This window comes from Sarcophilus harrisii, chromosome 5 (genome assembly GCF_902635505.1).
Source record: "Sarcophilus harrisii chromosome 5, mSarHar1.11, whole genome shotgun sequence".
Classification (NCBI taxonomy): domain Eukaryota; kingdom Metazoa; phylum Chordata; class Mammalia; order Dasyuromorphia; family Dasyuridae; genus Sarcophilus; species Sarcophilus harrisii.
This window is the reverse complement of record NC_045430.1, coordinates 1,764,884-1,787,092: the sequence shown is the minus strand read 5'-3', so window position 1 is coordinate 1,787,092 and position 22,209 is coordinate 1,764,884. Positions and strand designations below refer to the sequence as shown.

Here is a 22,209-nt window from a genome sequence, read left to right as displayed (position 1 = left end):
ACAGGGGATGTCAGGGCTGGGAGGGAGCTTAGAATAGGGGATGTCAGAGCTGGGAGAAGGCTTAGAACAGGGGATGTCAGGGCTAGGAGGGAACTTAGAACAGGGGATGGTAGAGCTGGGAGGGAGCTTAAAAGAAGGAATGGGAGGGAGCTCAGAACAGGGAATGGAGAGCCCAAAGCGGGCTCAGAACACCCAATCTCATCCAACAGGCACTAAGTACCCAGTAGACCTAGTGCTAGCTGGGATTGACAAGACAGGACAGAGCAAAATCAAACCACAGTCCCTGTCATCAGCAGCTGACAGGCAGAGAAGCCTTGCTCTGGCCAATTAAGGGAAGGAAGCTGGACGCTACCTGGGGGAGCAGGGGAAGGCTTCCTCTGGGAGGGAGAATAGGAGCAGAGTCTTGAGGGAGGCCGGGGACATGCACGGAGGAGGAGAAGACCACTGACTGGCTGGGCAGATGCAGGGTGGGGAGCAGGGCAGCGACCCTGGAAAGATGGGTGGAGGCGCCCACTTTGTGCCAGGCCCCGTTCAAGGTCTGGGCGGGTGTGAGATGCTGAGACCAGCATGAAACTGTCCCCGCCTTCATGGAGCTCCCTTGGTTGGATTCATTTGGCATCCGTGTGAGGGGTGGATCAGAGAGGGGAGGCCCTGGAGGCAGCGAGGCTGGCAATGGGGCTCCGTGCTGGTGAGAATAGAGAAGGGGAAGATGGGGGACGGGTGGAGGCAGAGTGGAAAAGATGGAGAAACTGACTCTAGCTGGAGATCCAGGCTCTTAGAACAGGGTGTTGGTCCACCCTCTGCCCCCAGGAATGCCTGATCAAGTAGCCTCCAAGATGCCCATTGATGTTGCCCCGATAAGCGGAGGCAGACAAACATATGGGGGGAAGGGGGACAAGAAATATGGGTTTTGCACTCACCTTTCCTCTCCTTCCTGCCAGGTGAGGGCAAGGGGTGGTGCTGTGTGATGCAAAGCACCTTGGGGAGGAGGATGCCAATTGGTTTGGGGGTGGGGTGGGGCGAGGCAAGCTCTAGGTCCCCAGGGTCCCCCGAGGAGAAGGAGCAGTCGTCAGGCCCCGTTACTCCATCCCTACTTGGCCCAAACATCCCCAGAACCTGGCCATGTGTCCCCTGTGGGCTGTGCTTGCTCTGGGCTGGCTGCCTCTGAGCCTGGGTAAGTGAGTGCCTTCTCTTTCTTACTTCCTTCTCCCCCAAAGTCAGGGCACCAGGCTGGGAAGCCCCAGAGCAGGCAAGGACCTCAGTGACGGTGGGGGAGGAACCCCCTTTTGCAGAGGAAAAGGCTAGTGAGCTGACCAAGGTCTCCTGTGACAGCCAAGTGCTCTGCCTCATACATCATCTAAGCCTCCTTCCCACTGTTCTCTAGAACGTCCTAGTGAAGCTTGGGGAGTGGGAAGGCGTGTTTAGAGACCAGGAATGTGGACCTTGAATGGAGGACGTGCCCCTTAGAGTCAGAGGGGCCCCGGATTTGGAGGTAGGGAAGACTAGCATTCCCATGGTACCTCTGACAGTCCCCAGCTGCGATTCTGCACAAGTCCCTTCAAACCTTGAAGCCTCAGTCTCTCCAGCTGTAAAATGAGGGGGTGGGCTCCCTAGCCTCTGGGATCCCTTTCAGCTCCCCTGATCCTCCCCCACCCCCTTTGCTCCTCCCCAGCAGTGGACCTGGAGCCTCAGCTGGCCAGCATCACATTTGCCACCAACAACCCCACCTTGACCACCGTCACCCTGGAGAAGCCCTTCTGTATGTTCAATGCCTCCAACCTGCAGAACGTCTCCTATGAGGTCAACCTGTACGTGATGGTGAACTCAGGTCAGCTCAGTTGTGGGGTGCAGCTCCTGGGGGGTCAGAGCACTGGCTGAGAGTCAGGAAAACTGGAGTCTAATCCTGTCTCATGCTGCCAAAAAGTCCCCCCAAAGTGGTTAACTCTACTCGCCTGTTTCTTTAACTGTAAAATGGGGGTAGTTGGTTCCTACTTCACCCAGTTGTTTTGAATGTCAAATGAGATGTTGCTGTAAGAGCTGGTGCTATTTCACTACTTGCCAGGCTCATCACTCTCTCTGTGGCTCCCCGGAACCCCTGATCCCTCTATTCAGAGAATCCAGGCTTAGATTTACAGGCCTGCAGTCCAATCTCACTATTTTCCAGTGGGGGAAACTGAGGCTCAGGCTCATTGATAATCTGCCTGGGACTTGCCCAAGGCTGGAGACAACCAGCTTTCTCTCCGCAATCCTGGGTTTTAGCTTGGGGTGGGAGTGATATCTGCCTTGCCCAGCTGCTTCGATGGTCAGAGAAGCCGCTGTGCATCCGCTGAGTGCTGTCTACATGCCCTGGGTCTGCATCCTCCTGAGGCTGTGTCCGGCTCAGCTTGTCTTGCTCTCCCTGCCCCTGCTGAGGTGATGCTCCCGGAAGTGGCTGCTGTCCACGCTGAAGGTGCTGATCCCAACACTAATGGGGACTTCCCCTTGGGGAGCTGTCTTTCAGGGAGCGTCCGGCAGGCGGTGGTCCAGGACAATCGCAGCTTCCCAATCAACAGCACCTTCCAGGAGACGGCGGGAGGGCAGAGAGCGCCTTACAAGGCCGCCTCCTTCCTCCTGCCCCAGTGCGCTGACCTGCCCGACCTGAACGAGGCCGGGGATGTGAGCAAAGCCGCTGAGATCCTACAGGCCTACCTGGTCAGGGTCGGAGATGATGGTTACTGTTTACTAGACCCCAACTTTAAGGGTACCTGCAACCCCCCTCTCACGAGAGCCACGGCGTACAGGTTGGTGGACATCCCTCTCCTACAGAGCTGCCAAGTCAGAATCCCAGCATAGGAGACTGCCAGATTTTCTTCAGTCACTTGGGACAATCCCTACCTGACCAAGAATCCCCCCTCCCCCTGGCATCCTTGACAGTAGAGCCCTCCAGTCTTTGCCAGACCTCCAGTGAGGGGCCCTCCTTGGCTACTGAGGAGAACCACTCTTTGTCAGGGAAGCTCTACTGGCTAAATTATGTTCCTCATACTGAACTTCTTCCCAGTTGTCCTGGTTTGGCCCTCTGGGACCCAGCAAAATGGAGATAGACTTCCATCTAATTCATCCTACATTTCTTAAGGGTCCTTTGGAGGAGCCCTGTACCCACTGGGTATCTCTTCTGGAGCGTATTCTCAATTTCTGTGGTCATTCTCTCCGGACTTCTTTCTCTCCATCTGCAGAATGAAGAGGGTAGACTAGGAGGTTCCTGAGATCCCTTTTTACCTTCAAAATGTGATGTTCTCTGTACCAAGGTCCCTCCCAGCCCTGATCTTCCCCGTTCTAAGGTTCTTCCCAGCTCTGATGGTCCCTGTTCTAGGGAAACTCCCAGCTCTGCCATTCCCTGCTGTAAGCTCCCTCCCAGCTCTGATGTTCCCCGTTCTAAGCTCCCTCTCAAATCTTTTATCGATGCTACTTTGCTTTTGTGATACGGCCTGTTCTTTCACCTTTCAGGTTCAAATATGTCTTGGTAAATACATCAAGTGGTTTTGTGGAAGATCAGACCCTGTGGTCTCAGCCAATTCGGACCAACCAGAGTAAGTGCCCGAGGTTGGGTTAGTTGAGATGATGGCTTGAGGAGGAGGAGCTGCCCCATCCTGTATTTCTCCAAGGTTTAGATAAGCTCTTTCCTCCTCTTCCTGCGGGGCAGGCCATCTGAAGAAGAAGCCAAGGCTGTGACTATGGAAGGGAAGGGTGTGGAGTGACTTCAGAAGGAAAGAGTTTGAACTGGCCTCCAGATCTTGTGGGGGTCAAGTCTAGCACTCTTCCTAGCCTGGGCTTGCTTCTCAAAATCTCAGGTCCCGAGTCCCCTCAGCAAATAGGTCATGACTTTCCATGACTTGGGCTCTCTCTTCCCAGCCCCATCAACTGCCTCTCAGAAATCTCCAGTAACTCTCTGAGCCCCTCCCCTCATGCCTTATGGCTTTCCATGTTTTGGGGCTCTTCCTGGCCCCATCATTGCCTCTTAGAGGTCTCCGAGTGCTCTCTTGCCCCCCCCCACTCCCCCCGGCAAGCCTGATGCTTGCTAGTGAACCAGGCTTGTGCTCAGGCTGCCCCTGGTGATGAATGATGAGAGGAGGCCATCCTTGTGTTCCTTGTCAGGCAGGAGGTTTCCTTCCCACCTGCCAGCCCCCAGCTCAGAGGCTCATCAGAGCAGGTGGGAGCCTATGTCTGGAGATGGGAGGGACCTCAAAGGCACCAATCCAACCTCCTCAGCAGAGGGGAACATGGGAGCCTGGGGGGACAGTTCTTACACCGAGGAGCCACTGGGTCCTGATTCTTTCTCCTTCTTGCTGTCTTCACGCTTTCCCTTTTCATCTCTTCTGCCATCACCCCTGTCATCAGTGATAACAACCATGGCTGCACCAGCCCACGCTGCCCCCACTGAGTGAGGGGCAGAAGGAAGTGAGTGCAGGAAGCTCCGGGGGGATGACAGCATGAGTCCTTGGAGGCTTCAAGCCCCTGAGCCTGGACGAGACATGGTCACAAGGACCCGAGGAACGAGCACAGGCAGCCGCCAGCAAGCACCGGGACTGTGAGGTGTGTTAAGCTCCCTCCTGTCGCCTCTTCCAGTTTCTCCACCCTCGGATATCGACTTGTGGCCTGGCAGGCGAAGCGGAGCCATGATTGTCATCACCTCCATCCTGAGCACCCTGGTCTTCTTCCTGTTGGTGGGCTTTGCGGCTGCTGCCATCTTCAGCTTCGCGTGAGTCGCTGCCTCCTGGAGGACACAAGACCCGCTCCCAAGCCGTCGAATAGACTGGCTCCAAGAGCTGGTCCCACCCAGGGCAGGCTAATGGTCCCCTTTCCGCCCCGGTGCCTTAGGGAGTGAGAATGTCCAGGCTGGCAGGGGTCAAGGGCCAGTGACGTGTGCCCCCCTCATTGGCCCCATCCAGGCTCCCTCAGCTGGAATACAGTCGGGATAAGGGATTGTCCCTCAGCCCCCACTTGACTCTACCATGGGCTTGTTTTGACTGTATTCAGCTACAAGATGAAGATGAGAACCTGGCCAGTCACCTCTCAGTTATCATGGGGCTCATGTATTAATGAGTGCAGACAGGCTTTACCTGGGTGAAAAGAGTGGCTGGGGCTGGGAGGAGGGAAGCTGGGCTGGGAGGGGAGGAGGCCGGCCCACAGAACCCAAAGGAAGAAGCGTTCTGGGCTGGGGCTGGCGAGAACGCCGAGGCCGGCAGTCCTGTGGGTTCCCTGTCCTAATTAATTCTCCTTGCTAACTAGGAGTTGAATTCTTTTGCTCCCACATCACTGAAGATCAGCAAAACCTCTTTTAATTTGGTGTCCTGGGACACGGCCCTCGTTACCCCAGTCCAGTTAGCATTGTCTTACACGCTTGTCTGTCTCTCTTGCTTAGGAGTATGGGGAGTTCCGACTTAGAGATGCAGCATGAATCCCAAATCAGCCAGGAGGCAGTTCCCAAAGCGCAGGGAGCCCAAGAGCCCTCCTATGCCTCTGTGAACCGAAGGCAGTCTCTGGACCGGGCCGAGGTTTACACCAGCAAGCTGCAGGACTGACAGCCGCCTCAGGGTCCGAAAGAACTATCTGCCGGCATCTGCTCCCGCGATTTCTTCCGTGGCTCGGGAGGGGAGCAATCAATAAATGTTGACCCATTGACTCGACCTATTTATTCTCTTGGTTTTGCTCTTGCCTGATGGGTCTTGGAGGTTCTGAATTGCTGATTGATCCAGGGGGATTCCTGGTTAAGATTTCATTGACCAGAGCGAGTGGGTGTGAGCAGATGAGCTGTACTCAAGGGAAGCGGTTCCTGGCCACCTGTTGCCTTCTTTGTTCACCATCACTTGCTGCCCTTTAGTGCCATCTGGTCACTGACACTGGGCTGCAGTGTCCGTCTGGGACCCTCGGTTCCTCCGAACACCTTCTGTTCTCTCAAAGGTAAATGTTTTGTCCCTTTTTTCCAATATTGCCTCTAAGGTCCCTTTGCAGAACTTTCCAAGCTTGCCCTGAGTCGGTGCAATAGCCTGGACTTGAATAAGATTTGGAGTCCTGGGCAGGAGATGAGTCCCTCTCCTTCTGGACTTCCCCCGCTGGCCTCCGTCCCCTCGTCTAGAACAGCTTCTGCCCAATTCAGAAAGACCTTAAGCAGCCTCCAGCAGTGCATTTGGGGGACTGGAACACGGAGGTGAAGCAAAGCCAGAGAGCCCCGTCCTCCTGCTGCTCCCATTTGTCAGAGATGAGAGAGATGAGGCAGGATCTCTGAGGAGAGGGGGGGAGGGAGGGCAGCCAGGAGGGTGTAAACAATTCGGTCAGCAGGGAGGAGCACTGAGAGGCTGATCACCCCCAGGCCAGCAGGGGGAGCACTGAGAGGATGATCAGACCCTCCAGGCCAGCAAAGAGGAGCACTGAGAGGCTGATCACCCCCCAGGCCAGCAGGGGGAGCACTGAGAGGCTGATCAGACTCTCCTGGCCAGCAGGGGGAGCACTGAGAGGATGATCAGACTCTAGAACCCGACAGCCTAGTTCCGCAGCCAGCACCCCCCCTCCCCCCTCCCAGTTCTCAGCTCAGGCCTCTAGGCCCCGGGCCTTTTCTGGGTGAATTGATGACATAACTGGTGCGGGTGTGATCCTTTTAAGATTCCCACCCTCCTAGGTGGTCAATCCAGGACCTTTTGATTCACAAATCCTGGTCCCTTGGGACAGAAGATCCGGGCCTGTCCCAGCCCCACCCGGATCTGAGCCCCCTTGGGGCTACACCCACGGGCCCCTTCGGCCAAATCTCTCATCACAAAAGGGCCAAACTACCTCCTCTCTGGGAAGAAGGTCCCGACATGGCGGCCCCCGCCCGCCCTCCCGCCAGGGATGCGCTGGAGCGCGGTGGCCGGCGCCCTTCCTGTCTCCACCTTCGCCCACTTCCTTAACTAGAGCCTAACCTCGCTTCCCGACCCCGCAATAAGCCCCTTTATCAGTCCAGCTTTTCGGGCGGTAAAGGCCCTTCTGGGAGCGCGCGCCGCTCCGCCTCGGGCTGCGGGAGGGGCGCGCGGCCCCCCCCCCACTAGGAGCCCCCTCGGGGGCAGGGGCGGCTCCCACTGCCCCGAGCTCCGAGCGCGACAGCGAGTCTCGGGGCGCGTCCGCGGGAGCGTGGGGCGCGCGTAGGCTCAGTCCGAGGAGGCCGCCCGGAGGAGCGGAACCCGAGGGGGCCGGAACCTGCCGGGGCGGGGCGGAGTCTCGCGGAAGGCTCGCGGGCGCACCAGCCGGCGAGTGTTGATGGCGGGCGAGTTCCGTTTCCGGGGTCCGACCGGCGCTCCGGCGGCGCCTGCGCGCAGGCCTTAGTAACGAATAAATGAGCGCGTGCCTGTGCCGGCTAACGTTTCTCCGCGGGTCGTTGCGAGTGCGCGCGCGCACCCCTCCCCCTTCCCTCTTCCTCTCCTTTCTTCTGCTCCCTCCTCGGCTTTGCTTGGGAGCCCGCGCCTGCGCCTCACGGCGACCGCCGGCCCTCCTCCTCCGCCTAACGGCCTTTCTCGGGAGAGAGGGTCGCGCCTGCGCGCGGTGGTCCCCGGGCGCGCGCCTCGGGCCCTCGTGGTGGAGTGCGCCTGCGCGCGGTGGTCCCCGGGCGCGCGCCTCGGGCCCTCGTGGTGGAGTGCGCCTGCGCGCGGTGGTCCCCGGGCGCGCGCCTCGGGCCCTCGTGGTGGAGTGCGCCTGCGCGGGGGCCCTGAGCGGCGCGCGCCGCCCCCGCCCTCGCCCCCGCTCCCCCCTCCCCCGGCCGGAGGTGGTGGATGCGGGGCCTGGAGCGCCCACTCCAGGAGGAGGAGGAGGAGGAGGAGGAGCAGGAGGAAGGAGAGGAGGAGGAGCTGCCGCCGTCCCCCCGGCTCCCGCCCCTGGTGCTGAGGGGGTTGCTGGCCGGGCCCTGCCCCGGGGCCCGCGGCCGCCCACCCACGGTGAGTGAGAGCGGCGACTCCCCTCCTCCCGGAGGGGCTCCCTCTCGGGCCCCGCCCCGCCCCGGAGCGGGGGCTGTTTGCCCCCACTTTGTAGGTAGGGAGACTGAGGCAGAGAATCCTCGGTGGTGGTAGCAAATCCTTCCTGCTGCGTCCGAGCGCCCCCAGGTCCTAGTGCCCCACGGTTCTCTGGTCCGGGTGTCCTGGGGGGAGGGGAAGGAGGAGGGGGGGGTCCCGGGGCCCGGCCGGTGGGTGACGCGCGGCCCGGGGCGCCCCGCGGGGGGAGGGGCAGGGGCCCGGAGAGGAGCCGGCCCCTCCCCCGCCCGCCCCCTGGCATAGCCCGCCTGAGCCGCCTTCCTTCCTTCCGGGCCCTTTCCTGGCAGGCCGGGGAGGAGGGGGCGTGGGGGGAGGAGGGGGCGTGGGAGAGGAGGGGGCGTGGGGGGAGGAGGGGGTGGAGAGGAAGGGCGTGGGGAGGAGGGGGCGGGGGGAGGAGGGGGCGGGGGAGGAAGGGGCGTGGGGAGGAGGGGGCGTGGGGGAGGCGGCTCCACGTGGGGAGTCCCGCCGGCGCGGGGCGGTGGCTCCCCGCTGGGACCCCCCATTTCTGCGGGGCCCGGGGGGGGGCCAAATGGTGTCCTTGCCTCCCTCTGCCGGCCGCCCCCCGGGGCCGCAGCCCTTCCCGGCCCAGGCCGGTCTGAGCTCCCAGCGCCGAGACCCGGCAGGGGCGCGGGGGCGGGGCCTGCGGTGCGGCTGCGGGGGCCGGCCCGGGCCGGGATTTTTGTTTGTTTTCCCCGGGGCTTTTCCTTTTGTTCGGCGCTTTCCCAGCGGACCGCGGGGGGTGTGTGTGTGACGGGGTTGCGGGTGCAGAGCCCTAGGAGGGAGCTCGGGGCTCCAAGCCTACAGAAGTGACGGAGACAGACCCGAAGGAGCCGGGCAGGGGACCGAGGCTCTCCGCGGGCGGGGCCCCTTCTCGGCTCCCGGCCCGGCAGGAGCTTGGCGCGGCGGGCGCGAAGCCCGAGCCCGAACCTGGCTCGGCGGGGGCTCTGGGCCACAGCGCGGGCCCCTAGGGAGTGTTATCCGGCCGGCCCGGAGCCCCGCCCCCCGCGTCTGCCCGCTGCACGCGCATCTCTGGGGCCGAGGCCAAAGAGAGCGGACCTCGTAGGCCGCAGGGGATGGCGGGAGCCGGGCCCTTTGTGGCAGAGCGAGGGCCTCGCGCGCAAACTTGACAGACCTGACGTAGCGGGGACTGTTCAGTTTTAACCATTTTGGGGCGCTGGGGCGGCCCCCAGAGTGGGGGTGCCAGAACCGCCGAGCTGCTGATGGAAGCTTCTCCCTCGCAGGGTTTACAGATGGATTCAGCAGAAAAGACAACAAATAGAAGTGAGCAGAAATCCAGGTAAGAGACGGGAGCTTCTCGGGGCCGCTTTTGGGGCCTTCTCGCCTGGGGAAGGTCCAGAGGGAGAAGCAGGCGGCGTTTCCCTGGGGTCGCGGCCTCCGGCCCCGCCTTTGGGGAAGGTGCCGCCCTGGCCACCTGGAAAATGCAGCCCGGAAGGGCCAGTGACTGCCGGAGAGGCCCCGAGTGCCCTCCAGGAGCCAGCTGGCCTTTCCTCCTGCCTCCCGGGAGGCCCAGAGAGAGAAGGCCCGCGGGGACGAGGGGTGTGGAGGAGACGGACGCTAGGAATGGATGCTCGGGAGGGGCTGCCCTTTGTGGCCGGGCTGTGTTTCTTTTTGGCATTTCAGCCCTGGCAATTGCTGCAACCAGTTTTTCACTTACTCTTTCACCTCTCAAGTGCCTCTTGCAGATATGACAGTGCCAGCGGGCACAGGACTGAAGCTGGGGGGTGGGAAAGCCGTGGTCCCGACCCGATCTTAGAGCTACGAGATGGGAGCAGAGCTGCCCAAGTGCCCCCAAGGGGGAGGGAGGGCACATGCAGTGTAGCCTGCTGTCATTTATTGGCATAGCTTCTGAAAAGCGGACCATTATCCCGTCCTCCTCTTTTGTGTCCAGGAAGTTTTTAAAAAGTCTGATAAGGAAGCAGCCCCATGACCTCTTGCTAGTCATTGGGACAGGCGTCAGTGCCGCTGTGGCCCCCGGCATCCGTGCCCTCTGCTCTTGGAGGAGCTGCATTGAAGCCGTCCTGGAAGCGGCCGAGCAGCTGGAAGTCCTGCATCCTGGAGATGTGGCGGAGTTCCGGAAGAAGGTGATGAAAGACCGAGACCTGCTTGTGGTGGCTCACGACCTGATCCGAAAGATGTCGCCGGTAAGGTTTCAGTCCAGGAGGTTCCTGGGGCCTGGGGTTCCCCTGAGAGAGCACGTACGGGATGCAGCTGGGCCAGTGTGTGGCCTGGTCCCTTCCGCCGTCCCCCAGGGCAGTTCTGGTCTTTGATGGGAGGGCCTGCGATGCTCCAGCTAGCCCTGGAGAGGGAGGGACTGTGGTTACCAAAGGGCCTTGGCGTACGTTCCATCAGCGGCGTGCTTTTGTGTCTACAGCGCACAGGGGATACCAAGCCCAACTTCTTCCAGGACTGCTTAATGGAGGTCTTTGACAATTTAGAGCAGCATATCCAGAACCCCACAGTGCTGCAGTCGATCCTCAGCCTGATGGAGCGGGGGACCATGGTGCTCACCACCAATTACGATAACCTCCTGGAGATCTTTGGCCAGCAGCAGAACAAGCCGATGGAATCCTTAGATTTAAAAGATAAAACCAAGGTAGGGAAGAATGGCCTCCCCCGATCCTCTTGCTCAGCTACTGCTGGCAGGGAATCTCAATGATCAGCTCCCTCCTTCCCACAAATTTCTGCACTCATTTTGCTGAACCTGACCCGGTCTTGAGCTGTCAGCATCCAATCCTTCCACCCCAGTCGGGAGCATGTTTCCCAAGAGTCTTCCATTCCTCCTCTTTGGGCCTGCCAGGACTTTAGTTGATTTCTGCCCCTTGGCCTGTACAAGATCTTGAAATCCAGGGATCTTCTGTCATTAATGTGTATTTATAAAAAAAAATTTTAACAAAGAATCTGATGGATAAATATGTCACGTCAAGCCATCAAGCTTTTATTAGGAGAATATTACCATATGCTAGGCCCTAGGCTGGGCATTGGTGCTCAGTATTTACCTGCTGCCATCTGTCTAGACCCATCAGCTCATGTTTGCAGGTGGTGTTTCCTTTACAGGTTTGGGGGATAGGGGTGACCGTTTGTCACATAGCTCATTAGGATGGCTGGGCTCCCCCTGGAGAGGCCATAGTGAGGTTCCTCTAAAGCATGGGTCTTCAAACTGTGGCCCACGGGCCAGATGCGGCAGCTGAAGACGATTATCCCCCTCACCTGGGGCTATGAAGTTTCTTTATTTAAAGGCCCACAACACAAAGTTCTTGTTTTTACTATAGTTCGGCCCTTCAACAATCTGAGGGACAGTGAACTGGTCCCCTATTTAAAAAGTTTAGGACCCCTGCTCTAAAGAAAGAAAGGTTACCAAGTTACAGAATGGGCAAGTGATACCCTCTGACTCCCAGGGCTGATAAAGGGGCCAAGGCCTCACTGGCGATCAAAGTATCCAAATCCCTAGTGCTCATCCTGATTCCATAAGCTGCTCCCCAGAGAGATTGGCAGAGCACAGTGGGAGAGCTCCATACCTTGGGAACCCTGAGGCCTTGCGGGCCTCGCCTTTTGCTGTAAATACAGATTGGTATGTGTCCATTTTCCTTGCTGTTGATCTCAGAAGACTCCCTTGGTCTCTGCTTGATAATGGGGGTACTGGTCACCACAGGAAGTATGATGGGAGATGGTTTGAGGAAGTGGAATGCCTCTTGGGGAGATGCTATGGAGAGCATACTTGTATATCTCCTAGGTTTGTGATTCTGAGGTCCTTCAGGGGGGAGATACTGCCCAGCCAAGCCCTTGGGAACATTTAGCAGCAGAACATCCCTTAAGTAAGCTGTCATTGGGCTTCCTTTTAAGTAGAGATCAGGATAGAAGATGAACCTGGGTTCTGGTGAGACCCTGTGGTTGAGTTGGGGCTTGTTTTGGCAGGTTCTCCAGTGGGCCAGAGGGCACATGAAGTATGGAGTTCTTCATATTCATGGCTTGTACACAGATCCCTGCGGAATGGTTTTGGATCCTTCAGGATATAAAGATGTGACCCAGGACCCAGAAGTGATGGTATGAAAGGTCTTTTCTCATCATTCATAGGGGGGAGAGGGGAGTTTCTTTCAGTTGTTGACTCCCACCTTTTTGCTTGTGTTGGTACAGCAGCGTCTGTAGGGTTGTCCAGGAGTCAGAGAACCTGGCTTCCTGGTCTAGTTCTGATGAGGGATAGATTTGGGGTACCTAAATGCAGTTAAGGTTTATGAGGTCTAGTGGCAGGTTTGGGGTACAGGGAGTCAAATAGAGTTCCCCTGCAACCTCATTGGATTTGGCGCAAGGATATGGAGTTAAATAAGGTCTAGAAGCAGCGTGGGTCCCCAATAAAAGCATTTATTGGTCCAAAAAGCTAGATTGATAAAAGAGGTTTATTATAGGGTTTGGAAGTGAGGTTAGAGTATAGTTAAGAAAATAGGTAAAGGTAGAGATAAGAAAGGCACTGGAAACAAGATTCCAGTGGACAGAGGGTCCTGGCGTGCCAGACGTAAGGCTGGCATGTTTGGGACCTCTGCAAAGAGGGGGTCCCAGCTTGGCTTCTTTTATAATGGGAGATTTAGCTAGAGGGGCCTATGGATGTAGTCCCAAGTTGGCTCAGGTCCTGGTGGGGCTGGGACAGGCCCAGATCTTCTATTAGAATTCAAAGGGACCAGGATTTGTGAATCAAAAGGTCCCTGATTGATAATTACATCAACTAGGAGGGATTGGGAATCAGAAAAAAAGGAATCTTAAAAGGGCCCACACCCTTTGGGGTGCTTCTTCCTAGGAAGTTCTGCAGAACTTGTACTGGACCAAGTCCTTTCTGTTTGTGGGGGGGAGGGAGCATCAGCTCCACCGAGGAGTTCTTTTGTTTGGCCTTAGTTTCCCTATTTGTAAAATAAAGGGGCTCTCCAAGGGCACTGCCAGCTTTACCTTAGTATTTCCCAGAAGGGGTGAAAGCCAGTGTCCAAGCCCTCTCCAAAGCCTGGCTTCCAGTGAAGCCTCAGTTCTTCTTCCTCAACCTCCCCCACTCCTACCAATTTGGAGATCGGACCCAGTATGGAAAGGCAGACGAGCATGTGGACTGCACAACTGGACATTGGGGACATGGAAGCTTAAAGCAGCTCCTGAGCTGCATTGTCAGTTAAACTATTTGCCCAGAGGAAGCCTGGACACGGCCTCAGCAGCAGAAGAGTCTGCTAGGCCAGGTCAGGCACCAGGGAAACTCCTCGGGCACTGTCCCTGGTACTTTTTTTTTATTGGATCCTCAAAGATGTCTTCCCTGAAGTTTCAGCCTCCTCATTTCACAGATAGCAGCTCCTTTTAAGCACTCTGACAGAAACATGCTCCTGTCACTTTTTGCCTCTGTAGGAAAGGGTTTTCACTTTGCCGTTTTTGTTGTTTGTCTCCCGTTTTTCTCACTTGTGAGTCATAAAGAGGTAACCGTTGGCCTTTGCTATTTGGGCAGTCTCTTTTGGTTAGTAGTTAACCTGCTGCCCTGGTGCTTTCTGGCCCTTCTGATTGCCCTTAGTGTTTCTCCCTATTTTGGGTTTTTTTTTCTCCCTATCTTCATCCCACTTTACTGTTTACTAAATATATTCTTGCTTCTTTGCAATTTAAATTTAAGGATTTTTAAGATTTTTAAGCTTAAAAAAAAAAGGCACCTCCCACATGATTAGCAGGCTTTTGTCATGGGGTCTACCACATGACTGTGTTTGCAGGGCCTTGGTCATGTCTGAGCTGCTTTTATGTAGATTGGAAACCGAGGCCTTTCTGACTGGTTTGCCTCTGGCTTCTTAATGAGTCTGCTCCTCCTCCTCTTTCTCCTTTTCCTCCACATCCTTAAGATTCTGATGGGGAAAAAATGAAAACCCTATTAAGAGTACTGTAAAAATGCCCAAAGTATTCTTGAACAGGTCCTAGAGAGCTGTTAAATAGCTCTTTGCAATAAGTTTTATGAATTAGCATAATCAAAACAATTAAATCTCTTTGGATGACTCGATCCAAACCCCAAACAGTGAAAGCCAGATTGCATGGTTTTGCAAAAAAAAAAAAAAAAAAAAAAAAATGTTTTTTGTTTTGTTGTTGTTGTTGTTTTTGAATTATAACTGTTTATTGCCAGAACCCATGCCTGGGTAATTTTTTACATTATCCCTTGCACTCACTTCTGTTCTGACTTTTCCCCTCCCTCCCCCAGATGGCAAACAGTCCTATACATGTTAAATATGTCACAGTATATCCTAGATACAATATCTGTGTGCAGAACCGAATAGTTCTCTCATTGCACAGGGAGAATTGGATTCAGAAGGTAAAAATAACCCGGGACAAAAAACAAAAATGCAAACACTTTTACATTCATTTCCCAGTGTTCTTTGGGTGTAACTGCTTCTGTCCATCATTGATCAATTGAAACTGAGTTAGCTTTTCTCTGTCGAAGAAATCCACTTCTGTCAGAATACATCCTTATACAGTATCGTTGTTGAAGTATATAATGATCTCCTGGTTCTGCTCAAAAAATGTTTTTTGTTATAGCAGGCATTTATCAAATGCCTGGTATGTACCCAAGTACTGTCCCATACCTGTTCAGTAGGAGGTCACCTATGAGTATATATAGCATCCCAATTTTGAAATCTTCTGGTTGCACAATTGTAGCTGGTTAGAGCCAGAGGGAGTCTTGGGGCTCATTTAACAGAGGAGACCAGAGTCCTCAGAATTGAAGGGCTTTCTAAAGAGAAGATTCATATATATATTCACGTGGGCTTTAGGAAAAGGCCTGGTGCTTGCTGGAAGTGGCTGTGGCTTACCCAGCCCCAGCAACCAGCCAGGATGGCTCAGTCTGCCTCATTCATTAAACATTTATTAAGCACCTTCTGTGTGTCTGACACTTGGCTAAGTCTTAAGGCTACAAAAAAGAGACAAGTGACAATCCCAACCTTTAAGGAGCTTACCGACTAATGGGGGGAGACGACTTGCAAATAAACATATGCAAGACAAGCTAAAGACCAGGTCAACTGGAAGTAATTAAATTGAAAAGCATCAGAATTGGGAAAATTTGGGAAAGGCTTTTTGTGTGAGGTGGGGTTGTAATGGGGATGGGAAGAAAGCCAGGGATAGCGGGAGTCAGAGCATGCCAGGTGTAAGGGGCAGCCAGAGAGAATGCCTGGAGACAAGAGCTGGAGAGTCTCATTAATGGGGCGTGGGGGTTAGGTCATAAAGGGCTTTAAACACCAAACTGATGCTATGTTTGATCCTGGAAGCAATAGAGAGCTTCTGCTCTGGTTTGGGGATTCCCTCACAAGTTCTTGCTCCTTCTGCTTCTTCCTAGGAAGTTCTGCAGAACCTGTACCGGACCAAGTCCTTTCTGTTTGTGGGCTGTGGTGAGACGCTAAGGGACCAGATATTCCAAGCCCTTTTCCTGTACTCTGTGCAGGACAAGGTGGATTTGGAGCACTTCATGGTGGTGCTCAAGGAGAATGAAGACCATTTCTTCAAGCACCAGGCCGACATGCTTCTGCATGGCATTAAAGTTGTCTCCTACGGGGATTGTTTTGACTACTTCCCAGAATATGTGCAAGACCTTGCTGCTCAGATCTGCAGACAGCGAAGTCCAGGTGCACGGGGCGGGGGGGGTGTCTGTGAAAGCCAAGGGGTTCAAGGTCATGAAGACCTAGGACCACTGGCAGCTCGGTGACTGGGGTACCCTTAGAACCAGCCTCCTGGGGGCATGGAACACAGGAAAAGTCTGCTGATGGTGTTGAGAGACAGATTAGGAGCAGGGTAGCTTGTGGCTCATATGGGGCATATACTGATCTTGGGGGCACAATCCAGAACCTATCCCCAAACTCAGAAAAACTTCTGACTCAAGTGGAGGAGTTAGGGGTGGGGGTAAGTGGTGTCAGAGAGAACAAGGGCCCACGTAGTCTTGAAAGATCATTAAAGGCACTGAGAAGGAAGAGCTTTCTGGGGGATGGGGACAACCAGTGCAGGGGCATATGTGGAAGGCGGACAGGATGTCTCGGACAAGGGATTTGGGGCATTTTAGACTAGAGACAGGAGGAAGTCACTGAAGTTTTTTTCAGCAAAGGAGTTGGTGTGGTCTAGCTAGCTAGAATCGGGATCTGAATCATATTCTGCTTCCCTCTTACTAGCTGTTGTGACCTGGGTGAGGGGTCTCTTCACCTCTCTGTACCTCAGTCTTCTCCTTTGTAAAGTGATAGGGTTGAAGTTGATGGCCTCTTAGGTCCCTTCCCGTTCTAAATTGGTGCTTTTATGATCTCTCATCATTTAGACAGCTATGTGGATAACGTATTAGAGAGGGGAGAGGAGATGGATTTGGATAAGATGCGAGTTCCCTGAATAGGCTAGGCTCTAGTTGGTAGATGATACCCTATTAACTGTACACATAGGGCTATGTAAAATCTGATGGGCGGGGGCGGTTTTTGGGTGGTGCTGGGTATTTTGTGGCCAAGCCTGTGATTGACCAGAAGACAGAAGAAAAAAGAGGGGAATAAAACTCTTTGTAATAAATAATCCTTGTTAGGCAGAATGAATCCATCCTGTGGCCATGTCTAGAACTCCCCTTTTCTTGGTACACCTTGTATCTTATCTCTTTGGAAGTGGGAGACATGCTTTGTTGGAACTGAGTTATTCTCCCGGTTCTGCTCATGTGACCCAGGATCCTTGTAACAGTCTCCATCAACAAGTTGTTGAGCTGTTCTGCAGTTGGATTTCAGGTCTTTCCCCACAACTTCTCTTTCAGGATTGGGAAATTTGTTTTGCTTAGGAATCTTCCCCCCCAGGATGATTCCCCCTCTTATCTCTTGACTCACCCCTGACAATCCTAACCTGCGCCACCAAACTCTGTGTGATCAAAGGGAGCTTCCTCCATGTTAAGGGCAATATAGTCCTTTGCTGTTGCTTAATTTAAAACCTTTCTAGGTTTCTCTGGATTCTTGTGTTTCTTTGTCAGGCTTCGTACTCAGTTCTGGTCATTTTTGTCACAAAAGCTTGGAAGATCATGCATGATTCGTGACTTATTTTTTCTTGGTTATAGAGCAATCTCTTTTTCCTTTTAGAATATTGTATTTCAAGATCTTTCTTAGTTTTTAGTGTTTGGGTGCTAGGTCTTGTGCAGTGTAATTGACTTGTGGTTTTTTGGTACATGAGCTGCTTTTTTGTAGATGAATGTGAGATTTTTGATCTGGATTTGGTAACTTGGGACTTTTTAGGAGGTGATCAGTGGATTTTCTCTATTTTCACTTTGCTCTTTGTTGATTTGGGAACATTTTATTTACTATTTACTGCAGGATAATTTTTTTAAAACAGTTTTCAAGAATTCCAGTGGTTCTTAATTTATCTCTTATTACTCTTTTATGTTTTTTTTATGGCTTTTTTTTTTTTTTGTAAGTAAAATCTGATTTCTCTCTCACCTCCTTTCCCTGAAAGAAAATTAAAAGAAATAAATAAAAACAACTCCACAAGCTCTTCTCTTGTCAAGCAAATCCATCTCCGCCTGATCTCTCACATTTGCCTTCTGGAAGGATGCTTGTTGGTTTGGATGTCAGGAAGAAATTAGATTTGTTTCTTTTGGTTCTTGGTCTCCTTTCTTTTTTTTTTTCCTAGTAAAATTTTTTTGATACATATTGCTTTATGAATCACGGTGGGAGAGAAAAATAAGAGCAAAAGGGAGAAATCATGGGAGATAAAAAAATGGAAAAAAAAGAAGTGAGTGCAGTATGTGTTGATTTACACATTCAGCCTCCTTAGTTCTTTTTCTGGATGCAGATGGCATGTTCTGTCCAGTCTGTTGATACTGCTTTGGATCACTAAACCACTGAGCAGAACCAAGCCTTTCACAGTTGATCATCACGTTCTTGCTGTTACTGTGAACAATGTATTCCTGGCTCTGCTTATTTTGCTCAGCATCATTTTGTGTAAATCTTTCCAGGCTTTTCTAAAAATCGACTTGCCCATCATTTCTTATAGAACAATAATATTCCATTATCTTCATGCAACACAAACTTGTTCAGCCATTTCCCAGTGGATGGTTGTCTGTTCATTTTCTAATTCTTTTCTATTAGAAAAAGAGCTGCTCCAATCAATCCCGTTGCTTATGGTCTTATAGAGGTTTTGGTTCCCACTCAATCCATTTCTTGGGCCTTTTTGAAACTAGACTCCTTTTTCAGTTTCCCTTTCCCTCTTTCTTTCCCCACTCCCTTCTTCCTCCCTCCCTTCCTGACTTTGTAGGGGGATCCTCTTTAGTTACACAACCAAACCTTCACTGCTGTTGCAGAGGAATTGGAGGACTGCATTACAGCTATGCAGAAGTGGTTGTGAGAGGCAGGGATGCGGGGAGATGATGAGGCTCCCTGGATGAAGGAGTGGGAGAGCTGAGCCCAAAAGGAAGAGTGAGTTGGAATTGGTCCTTCATGATCTTGAGACAGAAACACGGAAAGGCAAAAACAGAGAGATACACAGAAAAAAAAGGCTAGGGGTGGGAGACATGCTTGCCAGCTGGGAGCATTGGGAAGGAAAGCATCTCCTGGTGGTCAGAGAGACGCGGCCCGCTGGGCCGAGAGGAGATGAGGGATATTCTCTGCTGGCGGTGGTGGCAAATGGAAGCAGAAGGTAGCACCCATTTTTGAGCAGTGCTGCTTTTGTAGCTCAAGTAGGGAATCCAGCAGGTGCTTGCTCTCTGGGAGAGTGGAGATGTGGCCTGTGGAGGGACCTTTGGCTGGGTCCCAAAGGGCCGACATGGCCGGGCTTGGCTCATGGGATGTTTCTTGTCACTCGTAGATGCTGACCGAGTGGACAGTACAACGTTGTTAGGTAAGACCATCCCCCCAGGCCTGGGGGGAGCATTTGCCCTAGGAGGAGGCAGTGGGGGTACGGGGCGGCGCCTCTTTGGCGGCCTGGGCGTTGGGCCGGGAGAGCCATCCGCGGCAGGGTTTGACCAGTGGGGCCCGCTCTGTGTCTGTCCCCCAGGGAACGCCTGCCAGGACTGTGCCAAGAGGAAGCTCGGAGAGTACAGTATGGGCGTCGATGTTCCCAAAAGAATCAGACAGTCGGACCCAGGTCCGTGTTCTCGGGGGGGAGGGGCCTGGGGGGTTGGGGCAGGGGATGCAGCCTGGCTTGTCTTGGGAGTCACGTGTTTCCTGCCTTTGACAGATGACTCTGGAGGCTCATGAGATCAGAGACCCCTGAAGCCTGTGCCTGGACAACCAGCCTCTGAGCAGCCACAGTGCCGGACCTAGGACCCCCTCTCGGAGCCTGACACCGAGGGTGGGGCCCAGGGTGGAGCGGGGTCCCCACGGCCTCTGCACACGACTCCTAGGGATTGACATTTTTACGTTTCAGGTATACTTGGAAAGGACTGACGGACACCTACCTCAGGGATAAAGTCCAATGATGGCCTCCCCGTTTGTGAAGACCCTTTTTAAAGGGGGGTGGGGGGAGATGGAAGAACTGGCTCGAGGCCCCACCTCCGGGTGCCAAGGAAATGCGCCTGGGCGTTGTTTCTGTGGCACAGACCCATTAGAAAGTGGTTTATTTTGTGAACTAGAAAAGAAGGGTTTTGGGGGCCGCGGACTAGGCAGGGAGGAAGGGGCTTCCTTGGCGGCGGGCACATGGCTCTGGGCCATCCCAAAGAAGTCGCGGGGGCGCCCTCGACCATGTCACACTCCATTGTACCCCGAGATCTGGCACAGACGGTTCTCTCTGGGATGGTCGTAGCTCAAATAGCTGAGATGGGTAGCGGCCGGAGGCGGTGGCCGCGGGACCTGGAGTCAAGTGGAATATGCGGAACTTTGCCAAGGGCCCGCGCCGCTCTAAACGGGAGGGCCTGGCTCAGCGTCGGGGCGCTCGGCCCGAGCCGTCCGCGTCTGCCCGGGCGTCCCCACTGGTGGTGAGGCTGCCTCCCCCTCGCTGGGAGATGGGGCGGACCGAGCGACCTCTGGCCAGGAGCTGCGGTGGAAGCCAGGAGGTGAATCCAGCCCGTTAATTCTTTGGAAGCCTGGTCCTCTTTGATGTCTCTGGTCAGTAAAATAAAGCCGAAAAGAGCTCAGCACTGTGGGTAGTGCGTGCTTCTCTCACCCGGGCTCCGAGGTGGCGCTGGGGAGGGACTCAAGAAGCCCCCTGAGGGCCGGCAGCTGGGGGGCGGGGTCTTTGGTGCAGACTCAGAGCACATCTGGCCATGTCCCAGCAGAGCCAAAGCCTAGAACGGCCCAGGGTGTGTGTGCACCGGGGTGATCCTGACGTGTGAAGCAGTCGCCGCTGTGGCCGTTAAGTGGGCTCTGGGATTCTGGGTCCAGGGCTAATGGGGCGATGGAGCTGGAGCCAGAGGCTTCTGGTGGAGCCCTGTACCCACAGGCAGTCAGGCCTGGAGGCGGTGGGGGCCCGGGGCATTTATCTCAGCTCCCTCCACGCACAAAGCGAGCTGGAGAAGGAGGTGACCAAACGGGTCAGGAAGAATGGGACCAGATAACTGAAGAGCAGCAGCGAAGGGGTCCCCACCACTTGGGGGATGGGCCGGCGCTGCTCGGCATCCTGCCTGGCGGGGGCTGTTCCCCCAGAGCACGTGAGCCGGGGCTCCGCCTAAGGGATCCTCACTGTGCCACCCGGACAGTTGGGACCCCTAAATAAAGTTGTAAACGCGTTCACAGCAGCCTTCCCAACTGAGTCTGTACCCCAAGAGGATAAAAAGGGTTTTCCAGCCGCTCCTTCTTTGCAAGGTTGCCTAGATGGCATTTTTCTGGCTTGTTCTTGTATCAGGGTCTTTTTCTTCCCCAGACGGTTCCAAGCATCCTCATGAAAGGGCTCACAAAAGAAGGGTACCTCTACCCTAGCTCAAGCAGCAGGGTCCTGAACGGGCGGCCACTGCAGGCCGCGTGGCCGAGTCCCACCGCATGTTCTACCCTCCAGACAGCTCGGTTTAGGACAAACGGTTCTTTGTGGTCTGTTCCCATTGGAGTTCGCGTGCCCAGGAGAGAGCACGGCACTCGGGGCACTTCTGGCCTTCTGTATTTCTACTAATTGCCCACATGGCCACGGTTCTGACCCACTTCTCCCTTGTTCGTCACTGTGGGAGCCGGGCTAAGTCAAACGAACCCTCCCCGTGCCCATGGAGGCTGTGGCGCCTCCAAGGAAATAGGGAATCTGGTTTATCAGCTGATCCGCAGCCAGAGACTTCAAGGGGACCCTCCTGGATTGAGTGTGGCCGGGTCCCAACTGTCCCGAGTGGGAACACGCTTAAGCCACACCCTGACTTAGCTTCAGGCTGTATTTCAGATCAGATCTGGGCCACATTAAAAAGCTCACAGAAGGACATTCTGGCAGGGCTTCCCGCTGCTCTCCCTGGCCTTGCAGTAACTTTGTTACCCCGAGATTGGAGGCCCTAAGAGGCAGTTTCTGCTTATTTCTCTCAGCCCTTTGCCCTCATCTTCCTCTTCCTGCTCCATTCTAGACTGTGGGACTGAATTTAGCAAAAGGTAAGTCGGCGCCTGTGGCTTTCTTAGCTCTTCCTGGGCTACGGTGATTCACACCAGCTTGGGTGCCAGGCCCCCAAGCTTAGCTGCCACAGGTGACTCCCCCCATGGAATCACGGCTGGATGTTTTACTCTGGGCCCTCATGGCTCCCTGGGGCTTCTGCTAAAGGCCTGGCCTCCCGATGCAGCCTCGTCCGGCGGTGCTCCCTTTGTCCTTGTCTCCCACCCAGCCACGCTTGTCTCTTCTCGGTTCTTTACGCCCGGTGCTTTGTCTCCCATCCCTGAACCTATGTGTGGGCCGGCCCCCGGACCTGGCCTCCATTTCCCCCTGCTCTCTTCCTTGGAGAAGCCTTCACTCTCTTCAGAAGACCAACTTCTCCACAGGAACCCTTTCCCTAATCCCCCTCCTCCTCAAGGGCTGGCTCTCCTTCCCTCACACAAACTAGAATTGATTTATATATATATATATATATATATATATATATATATAGACGGAGAGACACCACCATCCTCTTAAAGGTGGTTAAGGCCCAGAACAGTTGGTTTTGGGTGCCCGTATTCCCAGTGCCCAGCTCGGTGCCTGATGCCCAGGAGGTGTTTGAAAAGGGCTCTTTTCTCTGATTGCCAAGTTAAATGCAGCCCCTTGGGGCTCACGGCAAAGGCAGGTCCAGGGCAGA

At 54.5% G+C, this 22,209-nt stretch overlaps 2 protein-coding genes across 4 annotated transcripts; both read left to right on the top strand.

Annotated features, from left to right (window-relative positions):
• Window positions 1-1,066: 1,066 nt before the first annotated feature.
• On the top strand, window positions 1,067-5,610 carry UPK3A (uroplakin 3A). Its single transcript, XM_003770779.3, has 6 exons — window positions 1,067-1,174; window positions 1,673-1,828; window positions 2,501-2,780; window positions 3,484-3,566; window positions 4,603-4,735; window positions 5,399-5,610. Exons 1-6 carry the CDS (start codon window positions 1,123-1,125, stop codon window positions 5,556-5,558), a joined length of 864 nt encoding a protein of 287 aa, XP_003770827.1. The 5' UTR covers window positions 1,067-1,122; the 3' UTR covers window positions 5,559-5,610.
• Window positions 5,611-7,762: 2,152 nt separating this feature from the next.
• Window positions 7,763-20,112, top strand: FAM118A (family with sequence similarity 118 member A). Of its 3 annotated transcripts, none has more exons than XM_031940963.1 (9): window positions 7,763-7,937; window positions 9,272-9,327; window positions 9,940-10,192; window positions 10,423-10,644; window positions 11,964-12,092; window positions 15,481-15,661; window positions 18,846-18,878; window positions 19,035-19,124; window positions 19,218-20,112. In XM_031940963.1, the coding sequence occupies exons 1-9, from the start codon at window positions 7,776-7,778 to the stop codon at window positions 19,235-19,237; spliced, it is 1,146 nt and encodes a 381-aa protein (XP_031796823.1). In that variant the 5' UTR covers window positions 7,763-7,775; the 3' UTR covers window positions 19,238-20,112. The 3 variants fall into 3 exon arrangements, with proteins under 3 accessions (XP_031796823.1, XP_031796822.1, XP_031796821.1); XM_031940962.1 differs by having other exon boundaries at window positions 15,376-15,661; XM_031940961.1 differs by lacking the exons at window positions 15,481-15,661; window positions 18,846-18,878; window positions 19,035-19,124; window positions 19,218-20,112 and adding an exon at window positions 12,838-13,392.
• Window positions 20,113-22,209: the final 2,097 nt, after the last annotated feature.